The sequence below is a fragment of the Budorcas taxicolor genome, chromosome 2 (genome assembly GCF_023091745.1).
Source record: "Budorcas taxicolor isolate Tak-1 chromosome 2, Takin1.1, whole genome shotgun sequence".
NCBI lineage: Eukaryota > Metazoa > Chordata > Mammalia > Artiodactyla > Bovidae > Budorcas > Budorcas taxicolor.
In genome coordinates this window covers 40,931,061-40,945,896 of record NC_068911.1, presented here as the reverse complement: position 1 = coordinate 40,945,896, position 14,836 = coordinate 40,931,061, and the positions used below count along the sequence as shown (strand labels likewise).

General features: G+C 65.1%; 2 protein-coding genes across 2 annotated transcripts; both read left to right on the top strand.

Annotated features, from left to right (window-relative positions):
* Positions 1-1,977: 1,977 nt before the first annotated feature.
* Positions 1,978-6,252, top strand: TEDC2 (tubulin epsilon and delta complex 2). Its single transcript, XM_052635698.1, has 10 exons — positions 1,978-2,029; positions 2,119-2,217; positions 2,443-2,513; positions 2,612-3,014; positions 3,476-3,529; positions 4,092-4,194; positions 4,358-4,457; positions 4,548-4,649; positions 5,283-5,470; positions 5,725-6,252. Exons 1-10 carry the CDS (start codon positions 2,004-2,006, stop codon positions 5,869-5,871), a joined length of 1,293 nt encoding a protein of 430 aa, XP_052491658.1. The 5' UTR covers positions 1,978-2,003; the 3' UTR covers positions 5,872-6,252.
* A 4,910-nt stretch (positions 6,253-11,162) lies between these two features.
* Positions 11,163-13,702, top strand: NTN3 (netrin 3). Its single transcript, XM_052635989.1, has 6 exons — positions 11,163-12,090; positions 12,162-12,350; positions 12,441-12,590; positions 12,759-12,809; positions 12,944-13,018; positions 13,353-13,702. Exons 1-6 carry the CDS (start codon positions 11,163-11,165, stop codon positions 13,700-13,702), a joined length of 1,743 nt encoding a protein of 580 aa, XP_052491949.1.
* Positions 13,703-14,836: the final 1,134 nt, after the last annotated feature.

Genomic DNA, 14,836 nt, shown 5'->3' with positions numbered 1-14,836 from the left:
TGCAGTGGTCCATCTGTGTCCCCACTAGATGGTATCTGCATGACCCTCTCACTGCACTGAATTTCTGGGCCATTTCTTTCCCTGTCTTTATTTCCATCCTTCATCCCTCTAGGATAAAAACAAAAGAAAAATTAAAAATAGAAGGTATTACATTTTTAAAAATTCTCAACATTATTTAGGCTCAACTGAAAAATGACAATTTGATTCAAACTCCTAGGTGCTCTCGTGACACTGTATGCAAAACCAGTTTTCCCAGAGAGGTTAGCCAGGAAAAAATTAAATGTCATTTGTAACATCTGAGGTGACCAAGACACGGAACAACATGAACCAGAGGCCTGGCTTGCTGGGTGAGGGTGAACCTGTGAGTCCCTGTGAATCATGACCTTGGCTGCGCTCCCCGCTGGGCTGAGCCCAACACTCAACTGCCGTCGCTTTTGTTTCCTCTTGAAACGCCAGAAAGAACCACTTAGCCAGGAGTGTCCCCCCAAATGCTCTTGAACCAAAACTACAGGGACCAGGAGACGCTGGCCCGGAGAGGCTTTTCTGGGCTCTTGACTCCCTGTGGGAACTATCTTTTTTGCTGCTGTAGGCGAATTCTGACCACCCTGGGTAGGCAGTGGTTGAGTAAGGGAATCCCAGCATTGGGACTGCATACCTCCCTGTCGACTGTGTGCCCCTAGGCATGTGTGAGCCTCAGTTTCCTCATCTGTACGATGGGGTGACAGTACCTACCTCACAGGGGTGTTGTGAGGATTAAATGTGATGAGGATAATAATAGCTGAGTGGTGTGCATGTCTGAACTGCCTTGTCCCCTTGGCCCCTTATCAAAACCCAAAAGTTCTCTGCTTTCTCCCGGCCGGCCTGCATACACAGGAGAGCGCTCTGGTGGGGAGCTAATACTGCCTGACTTGCTCCACTCCCCTCCTTTCTCACTGACAATCTCATTTCAGGCTCCCCATACTGGGCAAGAAAACAGGCTGCTGCTGATGGATGGTCCCACCCTAACAGCAGTCCCAGGGATGCCTGGGTCCCGCTCAACCCTTCTCCCTTTTGTCCCAGCACCCTCAGCTCCCCTCCTTTGCGTCTGTTCTCTACTGTAGCACCTTCCTATTAGCAACAGTGAAATGGACACCCCTCTATCTTTAAACAAGCCCCCTCCCAGGTGTGTCCTCCATCCTGCTCTCTCCTGAGATTTCTTGGCCCCTGTGGGGTTGGCACTCATCCTTTTTTCTTGTTAAATGAAATTACAATGGACCCTGCTGCCAGCATCACTCCTCTCAGCCAGCATTTGTACCCACCCCCACGTGTCTCCCGAGGACACTTCCTCCTGGGACAGGCTCCTGTGACACCAGGCTCTGCTGTCCCTCACTGATCTGGGCTCCGGCTCCCCCTCAGCTGGTCCCATCTGGGCACACCTGCCCCGCCGGGGACCAGCCTGCTCAGCCCCACTGGTCCTTGTGCCCATCTCTGGCTCCTGGGCCTCCTCCCCCTCTGCCGAGGTGCCCACTCCTGGATGTCATCACCTCGTCAGCGTGTCCACAAGTGCACACTCCCTCCTGCCTTGTCCCTGCTCCCGACACACGTCATCCTCATCTCCAGCCACAGCAGTAAATACCTATGAGTCCCTCCGCGTGCCCGGCCCTGTGCTAGGTGCCCCGGGGTCAGCAAGGTCCCAGGGCCCTGCTTTAGAGCGCCTTCGATGCAAAGACGAAGCCGACCGTTAAGGGACCACAGGAGCCTCCATCTACCCCGTTATCCAAACCAGAACTGCGCGTCCTCCGAAGTCCCCCAGCTCGCTCCGCTGCCCCCGGGCGGGGATCGGAGCCGGTCACTGCTCGGACCTCCGGCCAAGGGGCGGGGCTAGAGGCGGGGTTGTCAGCGGGGAAGGCGGGCCCTGACTCTGGGCCCGGGATTGGGCAGCCCGGCCGGAATGGGCGGTCTTCTAGCCCGGAAGGGGCGTGGTCTCCCGGCGGCGGCAGATCGTGAAGACTTAGACCGCTTGTATGCTGCCTGCGGAGTGCTCGCGCCGGTGGGTCCCGCGCTGCTGGAGGGGCGGGGGCGGGGGCCGGCGGGGCCCGAGGACGGCCGGGCGCTGAACCTCCGGTGCTTCCCTCCCAGGCTGGTGGCCGAGCTGCGGGACGCCCTGGACTCCTGCGCCGAGCGACAACGGCAGCTGGAGCAGAGCCTGCGAGTCTCCCGGCGGCTGCTGCGGGTCTGGTACGCGACCCCGGGACCACCCGGCTAGGCAGCCCTCGGGCCGTCAGAACCCTGCTTGGAGCCCCGGGCCGGGAGGCTGGGCTCAGCGCTCACTTCTGAGTTGCGGGCTACCAGTGCCCCCCGCTTTTCCTGAGGCCCTGAGAACGGGGCTCCCACTCCTAGGCCAGACTATTATGGGGATCTGTTGGGCTCTGGCCTTGCCATGGCTGCCCTGTGTCCTTGCAGGGAACCAGCCGAGACTCCGGCTCCGGAGCCAACCCCAGGGCCAGAAATTAATGAAGAGGCCCCATCTTCAGGTAAACCTCAGCCCCCCCACCTTCTGCAGGTGCCATCCCCTGCCTGTCTTCTGGCTGGCAGTGATCAGGGGCCTCTACCTGACTCTCGGCTTTCACAGCATGCCCACCCAGCCCCCAGGACCTCAAGGAGCTGGAGCTTCTGACCCAGGCACTGGAGAAGGCAGTACGAGTGCGAAAAGGCCTCTCTAAGGCTGGAGAAGGAGTCAAGGTCCCCAGCCTGAAGTCTGGGTCCGCTTCCACTGCAACCAAAGCTTCTGCCCCACCCAGCACCTCATGCTGCACTGGCAGCCGTGCACCTGAGACAAAACCCCCCAGGGGTGTCCACCACCCCTGGGTGCCCGCAAAGGACCTCCCTGGGCGCAGGCTTCTGTTGGTGGGAAATGGCACCCATATGGGGCAGGGGGCCAGAGCCAACAAGACTGAAGCAGGCCTCAGGGACCAGCAGATTGTCCCCCAGGCTGCTTCTCATGTTCCAGAAGCTTTTACGCTCAAGGATAAGGGGTGAGTTCCCCAGCAGACATTCCCTAGAGGAGCTACTGTCTGCCTGTTCAGATCCTGGGCAGCTGTAGGAGGCTAGATTTGGGATGATAGGGAGGGCCCAGCACTGAGTGGGTGTGGGCCTGGGGAGCCCTGGGATGTCACCCCGTGAGTCCCCAGCCCAGAAGTTGGTAGGTGGAACTGTTAGCAGTGATGGTGCCATGTTTGATGTGCTGGGGCCTGTCCCTCTCTCCTCCCTGGCTGTTCCTGTGCCCCGTATGGGGGCTCCAGATGCACTGGAGATGGCCTGGGCTCTGCTCTCCTCTCTCCCAGGCGGACCCCAGCTGGGCTGGCTCCCGTGGTCACTCTGGAAGCCCTGTCTGAGGGCTGGGAGAGCCTCACCCCTCATTGGGCTCTGAGTGGGGAGTGGGGCCTGCAGCCCCCAGAGTGGGACAGAGCTGCCCTGAGCGCCAGCTTCCCAACAGGGCCCTACTGCGGCTGCCAGAGGCCTTCAGGAAGGCGGCTTCCCGGAATGCTCGGTGAGGCTGGTGGGGGCATGGTGGGGGTGCGGGACCCCGGGAGGGGAGGGGGAGCCAGGGGAGTGGGGGTGGGGGGGTGGGGGCGTGGGGTGGGAGAGCAGGGAGGCAGAGACTTGGCCTGCAGGCCCTTTTGCTTCCTTTCCTGGGTGGTGACACTCTCACATCAGGAGAGTCCGCTGCCCTAGGACTGCTCTCGCGGATCCAGCTCAACCTCTCCACTGTGAGACCTTGAGCAGGGCGCCAGGTGTCCCCAGGTCCCAGGTTGTGGAAGTGTCATAGGGGTTAATCCAGGTGGTGCTTTCAGGTGTACCCGCTGTGCCAGGTATGGAGCCAGCGCCCAGAGCTCTGGTTCCATCAGTGCTGGCTTCTCTCCCCTTTTCCTTGGAATTCTCTCCTGGTATTTCCCGGAGTGGGTCAGCTCTGTCCCCTTTCCATGGGCAGTGTCCCCTCAGTTCTCTGGGCCCCTCCCCTTGGCCTCGCCTACTTCCCAGGGCCCCAGCCCGCCAGCTGTCATCATTACACTTTTCTCTCTGGTTTGCGGGCTGCCCATGTGTGCGTCCAGCCTGTGGGCCCAGCTCAGCTCGATGCAGACCGGGGATTCTGCGGATGCTGCTGCTGCTGCCGCCACCGCCAAAACCCAGTTCCTCCAGAAAATGCAGACAGCCGTATCCTTGCCAGGGTGGGATCATTGCAGAGATTCTGGCTCTGAACCTGGTTTAGAGTGTGAGGAGGAGCTACTCCAGGAAGGGCCAGAGCCAGGCTGGGACCCAGCCCTGGGGGAGAGCGAAGGGGCCTGGCCATGGGGGAGTTTCCCTGACCCACATGCAGGCAGGCCTGCCCGGCTCCATGCTCAGCACGGCAGAGGTGGGGCGCCTACAGAAGGCCTGCTCGATGCTGAGGCTTCGAATGAGGGAGGAGCTCACAGCAGGTTAGTGGTCCCGAGTCGGGTCTTCGGCGGGACGGGGAGGGCTTCAGGACCCTCATGGACCTGGCCTGTGACCCCCCGGCTCTCGTGTAGACCCCAAGGACTGGATGCAGGAGTACCGCAGCCTGCTCACCCTGGAGGGGCTGCAGGCCCTGGCAGGGCAGTGTCTGCACAGGCTGCAGGAGCTGCGCTCGGGTGAGGCCCGCCCCTGAACCCCCACCCCAGCCATACTGTGTGCGTGTGAGCCTGCTAAGTTGGGACCTTATGGGCTAGCCAGCCAGGCTCCTCTGTCCATGGGATTCTCCAGGCAGGAATACTGGAGTGGGTTGGCATTTCCTTCTCCAGGGATCTTTCAAACCCAGAGATCTCAACAAAGTCTCCGGTGTCTCCTACATTGCAGGAAAATTCTTTACCTCTGAACTACCGGGAAAACCTGGTCAGTGTCAAAGTCCTCTAGTGACAGGGAGGACTGTGGGGACTTGAACAGCACCCCCAGGGGAGTGGAGGCAGGCAGGCATGCAGGCCCTTCCCATGTCCACTTCGGGATCCTGCGTGTTCAGTAGTTAAGCTGTGGGGCTGGCCAGTGCAGCACCCCCGCTCCAGCCCCCCTGCCCACACACAGACCCCACCAGTCTAAGTAGCTTGCGCATTTATCCACTTAATGGGAAAGTTTCTTGTGAGAATCAGAGATCCTGGCACACTCTTAGTTGTTGCAAGAGAGACTTGTTCGTGGACAGCAGGGGTTCACCCAGGAGGCAAGGGGGTACTTTACACCCCTAGCGGGAGCCTGGGAAAAACAGCCCTGGGTGGTGTCCCCTGTCCTTGCAGCGGTGGTGGAACAGCCGCAAGGGCTGTGGCCTGAGGGCCCCCCCAGGGCCGCCTTGCCCTGTGGAGGAGGCGCAGACCCAGTGTGGAGCCCCCAGCTGCTTCTCTACTCCAGCACCCAGGAGCTGCAGACCCTGGCAGCCCTCAGGCTGCGGGTGGCCATGCTGGACCAGCAGGTCCATCTGGAAAAGGTACTTCCAGACTTGGGGGCGTGGGTCACTGTGTGTGCAGGAGCCGTGGGCCATGGGGAGGACTCCAGGCTGATCCTCTTGGTTCAGCCCCCAAGATCTACCAGGGAAAGAGCGGGGGAAGGGCCCGTGTGAGCGTGCTGGAACTTTGGGAGGTGGAGTGGGGACTGGAGTGTGGCGCCTCGACTCCTGCCCTAGATTGGGTCCCCCCAAGTGCGCCAGGCCCCGCTGAGCCCTTGGCCCTCACCAACCCCCAGGTCCTGATGGCTGAACTGCTCCCCCTGCTGAGAGAGCAGGAGCCCCTGGGGCGCCCCTGGCTGGCGCTGTGCCGGGCTGCGCACTGCCTGCTCTGCGAGGGGGGCCAGCACTTCCTCACCGTCCTGCAAGATGAGCCTGCTGACTGACTGAGCCCTCCCTGAGGCCAGGCCCACCCCAGCCCCCGAGCCCACAACAAGGCAGGCTGGCTCTGCCCCCAGCCCAACTGTTGGTGAGACCCCCCACCTTCCTAGTAATTAAATTGGCATCAAGGGCATTTTCACTGGTGCGATGAGCGGGGGACTCAGAGGGTCCTGTGCCCCCTTGGGAAGCCAGGTTTCCACCTGGCAGGGACTGCCCCCGGCTCTTTCTGGGGAACTTAGGGCCTTCCTCACATTTGCTGAACCTGCTGGTCAGGGTTTGGCTTTGCTTGGCCTTCCACAGGCTTGGGAGAACAGAGGCTGTGGGGACTTTGCTTAGCTACCTGTTTCCTCTTGCTGTACACTTATAAGCCACTTGTGTGACATTAAAACTGCTTTAATAAGAATGTATTTTTAAATTATACAAAGGTGGGACTTGGTGCATGTTTGTTTTTGTCTTTGTGTTTTTTACTTACCAAGCACATAATCAAGTATATTTACCAAGAACGGGCATACCCATTTTGTACTGAAGGGAGGGGGCCGGGCCTCTCGAGGTGGGCTGCCCCGGGGCCTCACCGCTTGCTCTAGCCCTTGCACACATGAAACCTCTCCCCACAAGTGCTTGGATGAGTCCTGGGCTCACTCAAAGAGGAGAGAGCCAGTGTCTGCGTGGCGGCCACTGCCTGCCGACAGCCTTCTCTTCCTGGCACTTATGTTCCACCCCCAGCCCCTGTGCTGTCGCTCTGGCTGCTGTGGGCCCCCAGACTGAGTCCCCTTCAGGGAACAGGCCTGTCACCCTCCTCTGCTGAAGGAACCACCGTTCCTTCCACTTCCACTTTCCTGCCTTCCACTTTTCTGGAAGGCAGGAAAGTATAGAGGGCCAGGTCACCGCCTCTGGGTTTCCGTCGGGACTTGTTTGCCGTTGTGGGCCTTCCAGCATGATCCTTGAAGACTGTGTGTCGTCCCCAGCGCCTTTCTGGGTGGTGATTATCACCGCTGGGGTGAAGATGAGTAGGATGGTGTTACAGGCTTCACAGCCCTGGGGCCTGAAGAGGGCTGCCAGGCGGTGGTGTCCCTGTTGTGAGTCTTTAGTGAACACCTCTGTGAACCAAGCACGAGCCTCTGCTGGGCAGTGGCCCCCTATGTGGACAGTGATGGGCAACAATAGTAACACCGCTTCTGCCTCAGGAGGCCAGCAACTCCTGGAGAAGGCCAGGTCTCCTGCGAGCCTGCTGAAGCACTGCAGGTGTTGGGGGTGAACTGGGTGATGCTGAAGCAGCCTTGGGGTGGCCCCACCCTGCAGGAGACTATTTGTAAAGGGCCCCACAGTTCAACAGGCCAGAAACCTTGGACGTGGAGTCCCAGGCCTTTGGGGCTACTGGGGACCAGGTGACAGACCAAAGTAGGAAGAGAAAAATCACTGCTCTGAGGGGCCTCCGGGGAGTGAAGCTCGAGGAGAAGGAGCGAGAGAGAGAGGGGCGTGGGGCACACCTGCCCCCAGAGCTTACTCCCAGGTGCTGGGATCTGGAGGAATCCTGTCTCCAGGGCGAGCTCCACTACCACCCGTTCCGGGCTGCTCGAGAATCGTTTCCATAGCAGCTGGTCTCCACCGCAGTTATTTCATCTACTGCTTCACTTGTTTACTGTGCACCTTACCTATTGGCAGGAGGGCACTACCCCTCCGTCTCTATTGGAGCTCAGATGATTATTGACTCAGTGACCCACCTCTCCAGGGCCAGCTCTGCGGGCCGGTGTGGGCACCTGAGCCTTCACGCGCAGGGCGGTTCCAGCAGATAACAAGAGGAGCGGTCTGGGTGGGTCCCAACACAAGGCCCCCCAGAGCCAGAAAGGCAGACCCGCTCCGGGTCAGCGGCCGCCCGCCCCATTCCACACCCCGCCTGGAGGCGGCAGCGAAGACCTCCTGGCCCCGGCGGCCCTGCTGGCGTCACCGCCTCGCCGGCCAATCCGCTCCGAGGTGGCGGGGCGCGTGGGGCTGCAGGGAGCACCCACACCCACCCCGAGCGCAGCCCCCGCGTCGCAGGCATGAGCGCGGCCGAGCCCCCGCCCGCGGCCGAGGCCCTCGAGCCCCCCCGGGCTCTCCGCGCGCTGCTCTTGGCCACCGGCGGCGCGGGAGGCTCCTGGCCGCGCTGCGTCCTGCCGTTCGGAGCCGTGGCTCTGCTAGCCGGCGCCGCCGCCACGGCCATCACCTTCTCGCTGCGCGGACCCCGCCTGGACCTGGCCCAAGGCTCGGCGCTGGCGGCGCTCGGCTCGGGCCTCGGGCTCCTGGCCGCAGCCTTCCTGTGCTGGCGCGCGCGGCGGCGGCGGCAGAGGGCCGGGCGCGGGGGGCGGCGGGAGCCGGGGGCGCCCTGAGCCCGCGCGCCAAGCCCCCTCTGCTGCGAGGTCACGGCCAGCCGGCGCCTCCTCCCTGCCGACCTCGCCTGGGCCCGGCTGCCGCAGTGCCGCGCGCGTCGCGGAAGCCTCCTCGCAAGACGCCTCCCCAAAGCGTTCCGTTGGGACCGCTCAGGAGGCCCGAACTCTGGGGGCTTCGAGCCACTTCCCTCCCCTCCCCCGACTCGGCTCTGCCCCTCTCGCACCCGCCTCCGCCCAGCGCTGCTTTTCAGCGTCTCGCTTGGCGCGCAGAGCGGGCCTGGCTGAGCGCAGGGCTGGCGGCGGTCGGCGCGGCCCGCGAGGCGCAAGGGGGCGGCAGGCCGGGGATTCGGCGTGGCTACCCACCTCCGGGCGAGGCACAGTGTGCTGTGTCCCCCTCCCCTAGCTATCTTTCTTCCCCGCTGGTGTGGAACCCCCTCGGGGCAAAATAGGCGCTCAATAAATGTTTGCGCTATAAATGAACAAGTGGTGGCTTGCAAGCGTCTGGCGGGAGAGTAGGTAGTGAGCTAAGCCGGGAATATTTGCTCAGCTGGCCTTTTAAGGAAAAACCCCAGCCCCCTGAGGCCTGCTGGGACCCCTAGATGGGTACCCAAAGCCCACAGCTAGCGGCTGTCCCTCTGGGTGAGGGCAGGGGTGGGAGGGCTGCAGCAGGCTTTGGGGCTGCAGGTGGGGGCAGGGCCCAGCAGAGAGGTGCAAAGCGTGAGAGGCCCCAGTCCAGGGCTGGGACAGATGGCTGAGTCCACAAGGAGCACTGATGCTGGCTAGGGGGCTGTTGGAAAGGCCCTCCCTAGCTCTCCTCATGCCATCTGCCAGGGCGCCCCAGGGCCAGAAGAGAATGAATACCTCCTGGGAAGAGCCTGGGCTGCCCGCAGCCTCCTCCCTGGGGGGCTAATGGTGCAGTGACCCTCTGGGTGGAGGCCCTTCCTGCTGACCCCATGAACACTCCTCCGGTCGAGCCCTGGGGGCCTCCAGCCACAACAGAGGCCACCAGCTGTTCTGCCCACCCTCCCCCACCTCATCAGGAGGCTGTGCGGCACACAAAGCCTGCAGGGCTGGGCAAGGGGAGCTGCTCCCCACTTTCCTCCTTCCAGGCAGGAGTCCTGAAGTTCAGACAGCCAGGCTGTCCCTGGAGGCTTGTCTCAGGCCCGTGGAACCACTGTCCCGGGCCTAGGCCTTTCTCCCCACCATGGCCAGCTCCGGGCTTGTAACAGTCCCAGTAGGATCTATCCCCAACCCCAACTCCCACCAGGGCCCCCCATCCCAGATGGGTTTGGGGTGATGATTGAAGAATCTTGAAGAGAATGGGTGGGAAGGCGCTCCTTCTGCACCGACCCATCCTAGAGCAGAACCGTGCGCCCTGCCAGCTCTCTCATTTGTGCCTGGTTGTTTGTTTTAAGGGGCATATTCTCTTTATTGGGAAGTTGAGGGACAGACCCCAGTACCAGTCCCATCGCTCCCCACCCCTGCATTTGAGCTGCTCAGGCCTGGTAAAGGGCCCCACCAGAGAGTGTCAGTCACTGCAGGTGGCCCAGCCCCCTGTCTTCCTGCTGCTCCTCCAAGGTGTGTCCTTCAGTATCCGCCTCTGTACACAGGATTCTGCTTCTCTCCATCCTCTTCTGTCCTTGCAGTGTCTCTGGCCCAGCTGAGGGTGGCAGCCCCACCTCAGAGACACACCCCCATGGTGTCTCCACTGACAGCTGGTCTGCCCTGGGGTCAGCCTCCCATGTGGAACTTCAGGCCTCAGAGATGCTCCCCGGTGGATGTATTCTGGTGTTCCTGCCCCGACCGCGTGGGGCTGCCCCTTCCTGGGACGCTTTGCCGCAACTCAGGTCTGTTGAGCTCCTATGCGGCTCAGGAAATGCCAACAGCAAAGGGGGAATAATAGGCATCTTGGCTGATGAGGAAATTGAGGCTTGGGCAGGTTGAGGACTCGAAACCACACAACTAGAAACTAGAGCAGCATGGATTCGAAATCAGACCTGGCCCCAATCCTGAATTCTTTCTGCTGGAGCAGACTGCTGCCTCAGGGACACCCCCACAACCACCAGCCCAGCCTGGTTCCCTTTGCCCCGAGTGTGCCCTGTAGGGACCCAGGAGAGCATCCGGGACCCAGTCTTCAGCTCCAGGGCCCGGCGTGCCTCAGGGGCCTGAGGGAGGAGGCAGCCAGACCCCCGCCCAGCACGTGGCACAACCCCAGGAGCAGTCAGGGCCTGGCTGCGGGCCGGGGGCCGGCTGGGTGGTCCCCCACGGGCTGCATGGCGGGGCCACCCGCTCCAGCCCCCTCCCGCCAGCACATTCCTGGCTCCGCGGCCCCTCCCCCGGCTCCAGGGCCTCCCAGCCCCCTCCCCCGCTGGCCCGGCCGGCGTCTGAATCTGCTTCTGATTCCGGCTCTGCCGACGCGGCCCCCTCCTCTCCCCTCCCTCCTTCCCGGCCGAGCAGCCCCGCCCCCGGCTGAGCCCAGGCTGGAGCCCGCTGCGCCCCCCACCCCCTCCTGGCACAGCTCGCCCGCCCTCGCTGCAGCCGGGAGGAGGCGGCGGCTGGGGCGCCCCAGGCCCCGCCCGCCCTCGGCCCGTCCCGGGAGGCCGGGAGACCTGCTCGACCCGGCCCTCGGTGGGTGAGTACGAGCGGAGGGCGGCGGGTGGTACCTCTGCGGGCGGAGGCGCCGAGGGCGGGGGCGACGCCTGTCAACGCTCCAGGCCCCGCGGGAGGAGGCGCGGGCGTGCCCGCTGCTCCGCTCGGCCCGGAGCGTGCCCGCGGCAGCGCCCACCTCTGGGCCCCGGTTGGGGCCGCCCGGGGGCTCTGGTGGCTCGGCACCCCAGGCCAGCGGGCAGAGCCTCGGACCGGGCTCTCTCTCTCCCGAGGGCAGCGGCGTGGGGCCCCGGCCGGCCGGCTGAGCCCCGGCGGCTCCGGCCATGCCCGGCTGGCCCTGGGGGCTGCTGCTGACCGCGGGCACGCTCTCGGCCGCGCTGAGCCCGGGGCCGCCGGCGCCCGCCGACCCCTGCCACGACGACGGGGGCGCGCCCCGCGGCTGCGTGCCGGGCCTGGTGAACGCGGCCTTGGGCCGCGAGGTGCTGGCCTCCAGCACGTGCGGGCGGCCGGCTACGCGGGCCTGCGACGCTTCGGACCCGCGGCGGGCGCACCCCGCCGCCCTCCTGACCTCCACAGGCGGCACCGCCAACCCGGTGTGCTGGCGCTCGGACTCCCTGACTCAGGTGCCCCACAACGTGACCCTCACAGTGCCCCTGGGCAAGGCTTTTGAGCTGATGTTCGTGAGCCTGCGCTTCTGCTCGGCGCCCCCCACTTCCCTGGCTCTGCTCAAGTCGCAGGACCACGGCCGCAGCTGGACCCCACTCGGCTTCTTCTCCTCCCACTGTGGCCTGGACTACGGCCGCCTGCCTGCGCCTGCTGATGGCCCAGCTGGCCCGGGGCCCGAAGCCCTATGCTTCCCCGAGCCCCAGGCCCAGCCTGACGGTGGTGGCCTGCTGGCCTTCAGTGTGCAGGACGGCAGCCCGCCAGGCCTGGATCTGGACAGCAGCCCGGTGCTTCAAGACTGGGTGACCGCCACGGACATTCAAGTAGTGCTCACAAGGCCTGCCGTGCTGGGAGACACCAGGGGCGCCACGGCCACAGCCCCTTACTCTTACTCAGCCACTGAGCTCCAGGTGGGCGGGCGCTGCAAGTGCAATGGGCATGCGTCCAGGTGCCTGCTGGACCCCCAAGGCCACCTGACCTGCGACTGCCGGCACGGCACTGAGGGCCCGGACTGCAGCCGCTGCAAGCCCTTCTACTGCGACAGGCCGTGGCAGCGGGCCACTGCCCGAGAAGCCCACGCCTGCCTTGGTGAGGCCTTGGAGGGTGGCCTGGGGATCTGAGACCCGGCCGGCCTGTCCCTGACCCACCCTTCCTCGCAGCTTGCTCCTGCAATGGCCATGCCCGCCGCTGCCGCTTCAACATGGAGCTGTACCGACTGTCTGGCCGCCGCAGCGGCGGTGTCTGCCTCAACTGCCGGCACAATACCGCTGGCCGGCATTGTCACTACTGCCGGGAGGGCTTCTACCGAGACCCCGGCCGTGCCCTGAGTGACCGCCGCGCCTGTAGGGGTGAGCCTTCAGCCAGCCACCTGCACGCCTCACCCTCCCGGGTTTCCCCAACCCCAGATGGGCTTCTGACTGTCCCACTTCTGTCCTCAGCCTGTGACTGTCACCCTGTTGGTGCTGCTGGCAAAACCTGCAACCAGACCACCGGCCAGTGTCCCTGCAAGGATGGCGTCACTGGCCTCACCTGCAACCGCTGTGCCCCTGGCTTCCAGCAGAGCCGCTCTCCGGTGGCACCCTGTGTTAGTGAGTGACGGTGCTCTGCTTGGACTACTTTGGCAGAGGTCACCCCAGCTCTGAGCTGTTGCCTACCTGGGCCCCGCAGATCCCTAGCTCCCCTCAATTGTCTCTTGAGCCCTGCAGATGCCCCTGACCCCCCTTCAAATGCAGCCCATTATCCTATCCTCCCCACAGAGACCCCTGTCCCTGGACCCACTGAGGAGAGCAGTCCTGTGGAGCCCCAGGGTGAGCAGAGGTCCCAGAGGGGCATGTCCTTGGGGGGAGGGGCGGTGAATTCCCAGAGGGCCGGAGAAGAGGGTGGGAAAAGGGGGGAAGGAGATTCGGATCTGTGCCAACCTCCTCTTGCGCCCTCCTCCCAGACTGCGACTTGCACTGCAAACCTGCCCGTGGCAGCTACCGCATCAGCCTGAAGAAGTTCTGCAGGAAGGACTACGGTAGGTCGCGTCCTGGCCTCCCACCCTCAGCCTTCCTGCCCGACCCCCGTCCCTCCTCACCTTGCCCTCCCTACTCTCCCTCTGGAGGTCCTGACCCTCGCTGGCCCCTAAGGCCATTCCACCAGTCCCTCAGCTCCTCCGCGCTCGCTGGCCCCATCCTGCCAGCCCCCGGGGCCTCTCGGTGCTCCCGCTGTGGCGTGTCCTCTTTGTGTTCTTCCTCCGTGCCCCCAACCCGCACGCGCACCCGCACCCCGGCTGGCACTCTGTGCGCCTCGGCTCTCGCCCCATCGGGGCCCCGCCCCGCCTGACCCCGCCCCTCTCGCCTCCCCCGCAGCGGTGCAGGTGGCGGTGGGCGCGCGCGGCGAGGCGCGTGGCTCCTGGACGCGCTTCCCGGTGGCCGTGCTCGCGGTGTTCCGGAGCGGCGAGGAGCGCGCCCGGCGCGGGAGCAGCGCGTTGTGGGTGCCGGCGCGGGACGCCGCCTGCGGCTGCCCCCGCCTACTGCCGGGCCGCCGCTACCTGCTGCTGGGGGGCGGGCCGGGGGCCGCGGTCGGGGGCCCCGGGGGCCGGGGGCCGGGGCTCAGCGCCGCCCGCGGGAGCCTCGTGTTGCCCTGGCGGGATGCGTGGACGAGACGCCTTCGGAGGCTGCAGCGGCGCGAGCGGCGGGGGCGCTGTGGGGCTGCCTGAGCCTGCGGGCTGGGCTGGGGCCGGGCGGGGGCCGGGCGGGGCGCAGTCATCAAGGCTCACCTTCGTCCAGTGCATCTGCCTGACGAGAAGTCTTTGATCGCGTCGCGCGCGCCGCCCCTCTGGGCCCCCGCCCCTTTCCTCCCCCGGTGCCGCGAGCGCCCGCCCAGGAAGGGTGAGAGATGCAGCGACACCCCCGCCCCAACACGGAGGGATGTGGTAGCCCCAAAGAGAGGTTTCGAGCCCCTTTGGGCAGTTGTCATCCAAAGGAGCCCATGCCCCCCTCCCACCTTCGAGCTATCTATCTACCTCCTCCAGGGGGGGGCACCACGATGCCCCCAGAGGGCTGTGAACCCCTGCGAACACCTCAGGGGCCTCGGTGACACGCACCCCGAGCCCCGCGTGTCGTGGTCCCTCAGCGTTCCTGCGTTCCTGAGGCACTGACACCGCCCCCCAAAGTTATGAACCCCCTTCTGATGCCAGGACCCATAGAGCTCTGAGAGCACCCCAAGGACCGCCGAGACGCCACCTCCTCGGACTTTGATTTCCGGGAGAGCGCCCGGACGCCCCGAGAGGCGGTGCGGCCGCCAGAGACGCGCTGGGCGACGCGGGCTGCCTGTCCTCGTCAGGACCGGCGGGGGGCGCCATGTCTCCTCCCCCGGCGGCGGCGGCGGCGGCGGCCTCGGGCTCCCGTCACGCCTGCCGGCGGGGCGTCCGCATCCCTGTCCGCGGTGACTGTGTTCGGCCTCTTGTCTGGCCCGTTGTGTCCGTGTCTCTTGTCTCCGTCAGGCTGTCTCTCTCGACCCGGGTCTCCGGGCTCCTCCCCTCAGGGCTCGCACGGACGCTCCCCCCACCCCGGCAGCCCGGACGTCGTGCCCACAAACGGGCGCGCGTTCCCAGGCCGGCCCGGCGCGACCGCTACCCCGGCGGGCATCACCGCCGCCCTGGACTCCCGATGCCCCCTGCCTCCGGCGCCTGGGCACGGCGGACACCCACCGCCGGGCGCGCGCCCCCTTGCCTCGTGCCGGGCCGGGCGCGGAGCCGGCGCATGCTCCTGCCGCCCGGCCGCAGGGCGTCAGCGCGCATGCCCGGAGCCGAGTCCTCCGAGCCCCGCGGGCGCCGCGGGTGGGCAGCCGG

Bases quoted from the DNA above. Each gene is read 5' to 3' on its own strand.
- TEDC2 (XM_052635698.1), top strand. From the start codon at position 2,004: ATGCTGCCTGCGGAGTGCTCGCGCCG. The intron at 3,530-4,091 runs GTGAGGCTGGTG...GTGTGCGTCCAG, and splicing joins GCGGCTTCCCGGAATGCTCG to CCTGTGGGCCCAGCTCAGCT. The intron at 5,471-5,724 runs GTACTTCCAGAC...ACCAACCCCCAG, and splicing joins AGCAGGTCCATCTGGAAAAG to GTCCTGATGGCTGAACTGCT.
- NTN3 (XM_052635989.1), top strand. From the start codon at position 11,163: ATGCCCGGCTGGCCCTGGGGGCTGCTGCTGACCGCGGGCACGCTCTCG. The intron at 12,351-12,440 runs GTGAGCCTTCAG...TTCTGTCCTCAG, and splicing joins TGACCGCCGCGCCTGTAGGG to CCTGTGACTGTCACCCTGTT. The intron at 12,591-12,758 runs GTGAGTGACGGT...TCCTCCCCACAG, and splicing joins TCCGGTGGCACCCTGTGTTA to AGACCCCTGTCCCTGGACCC.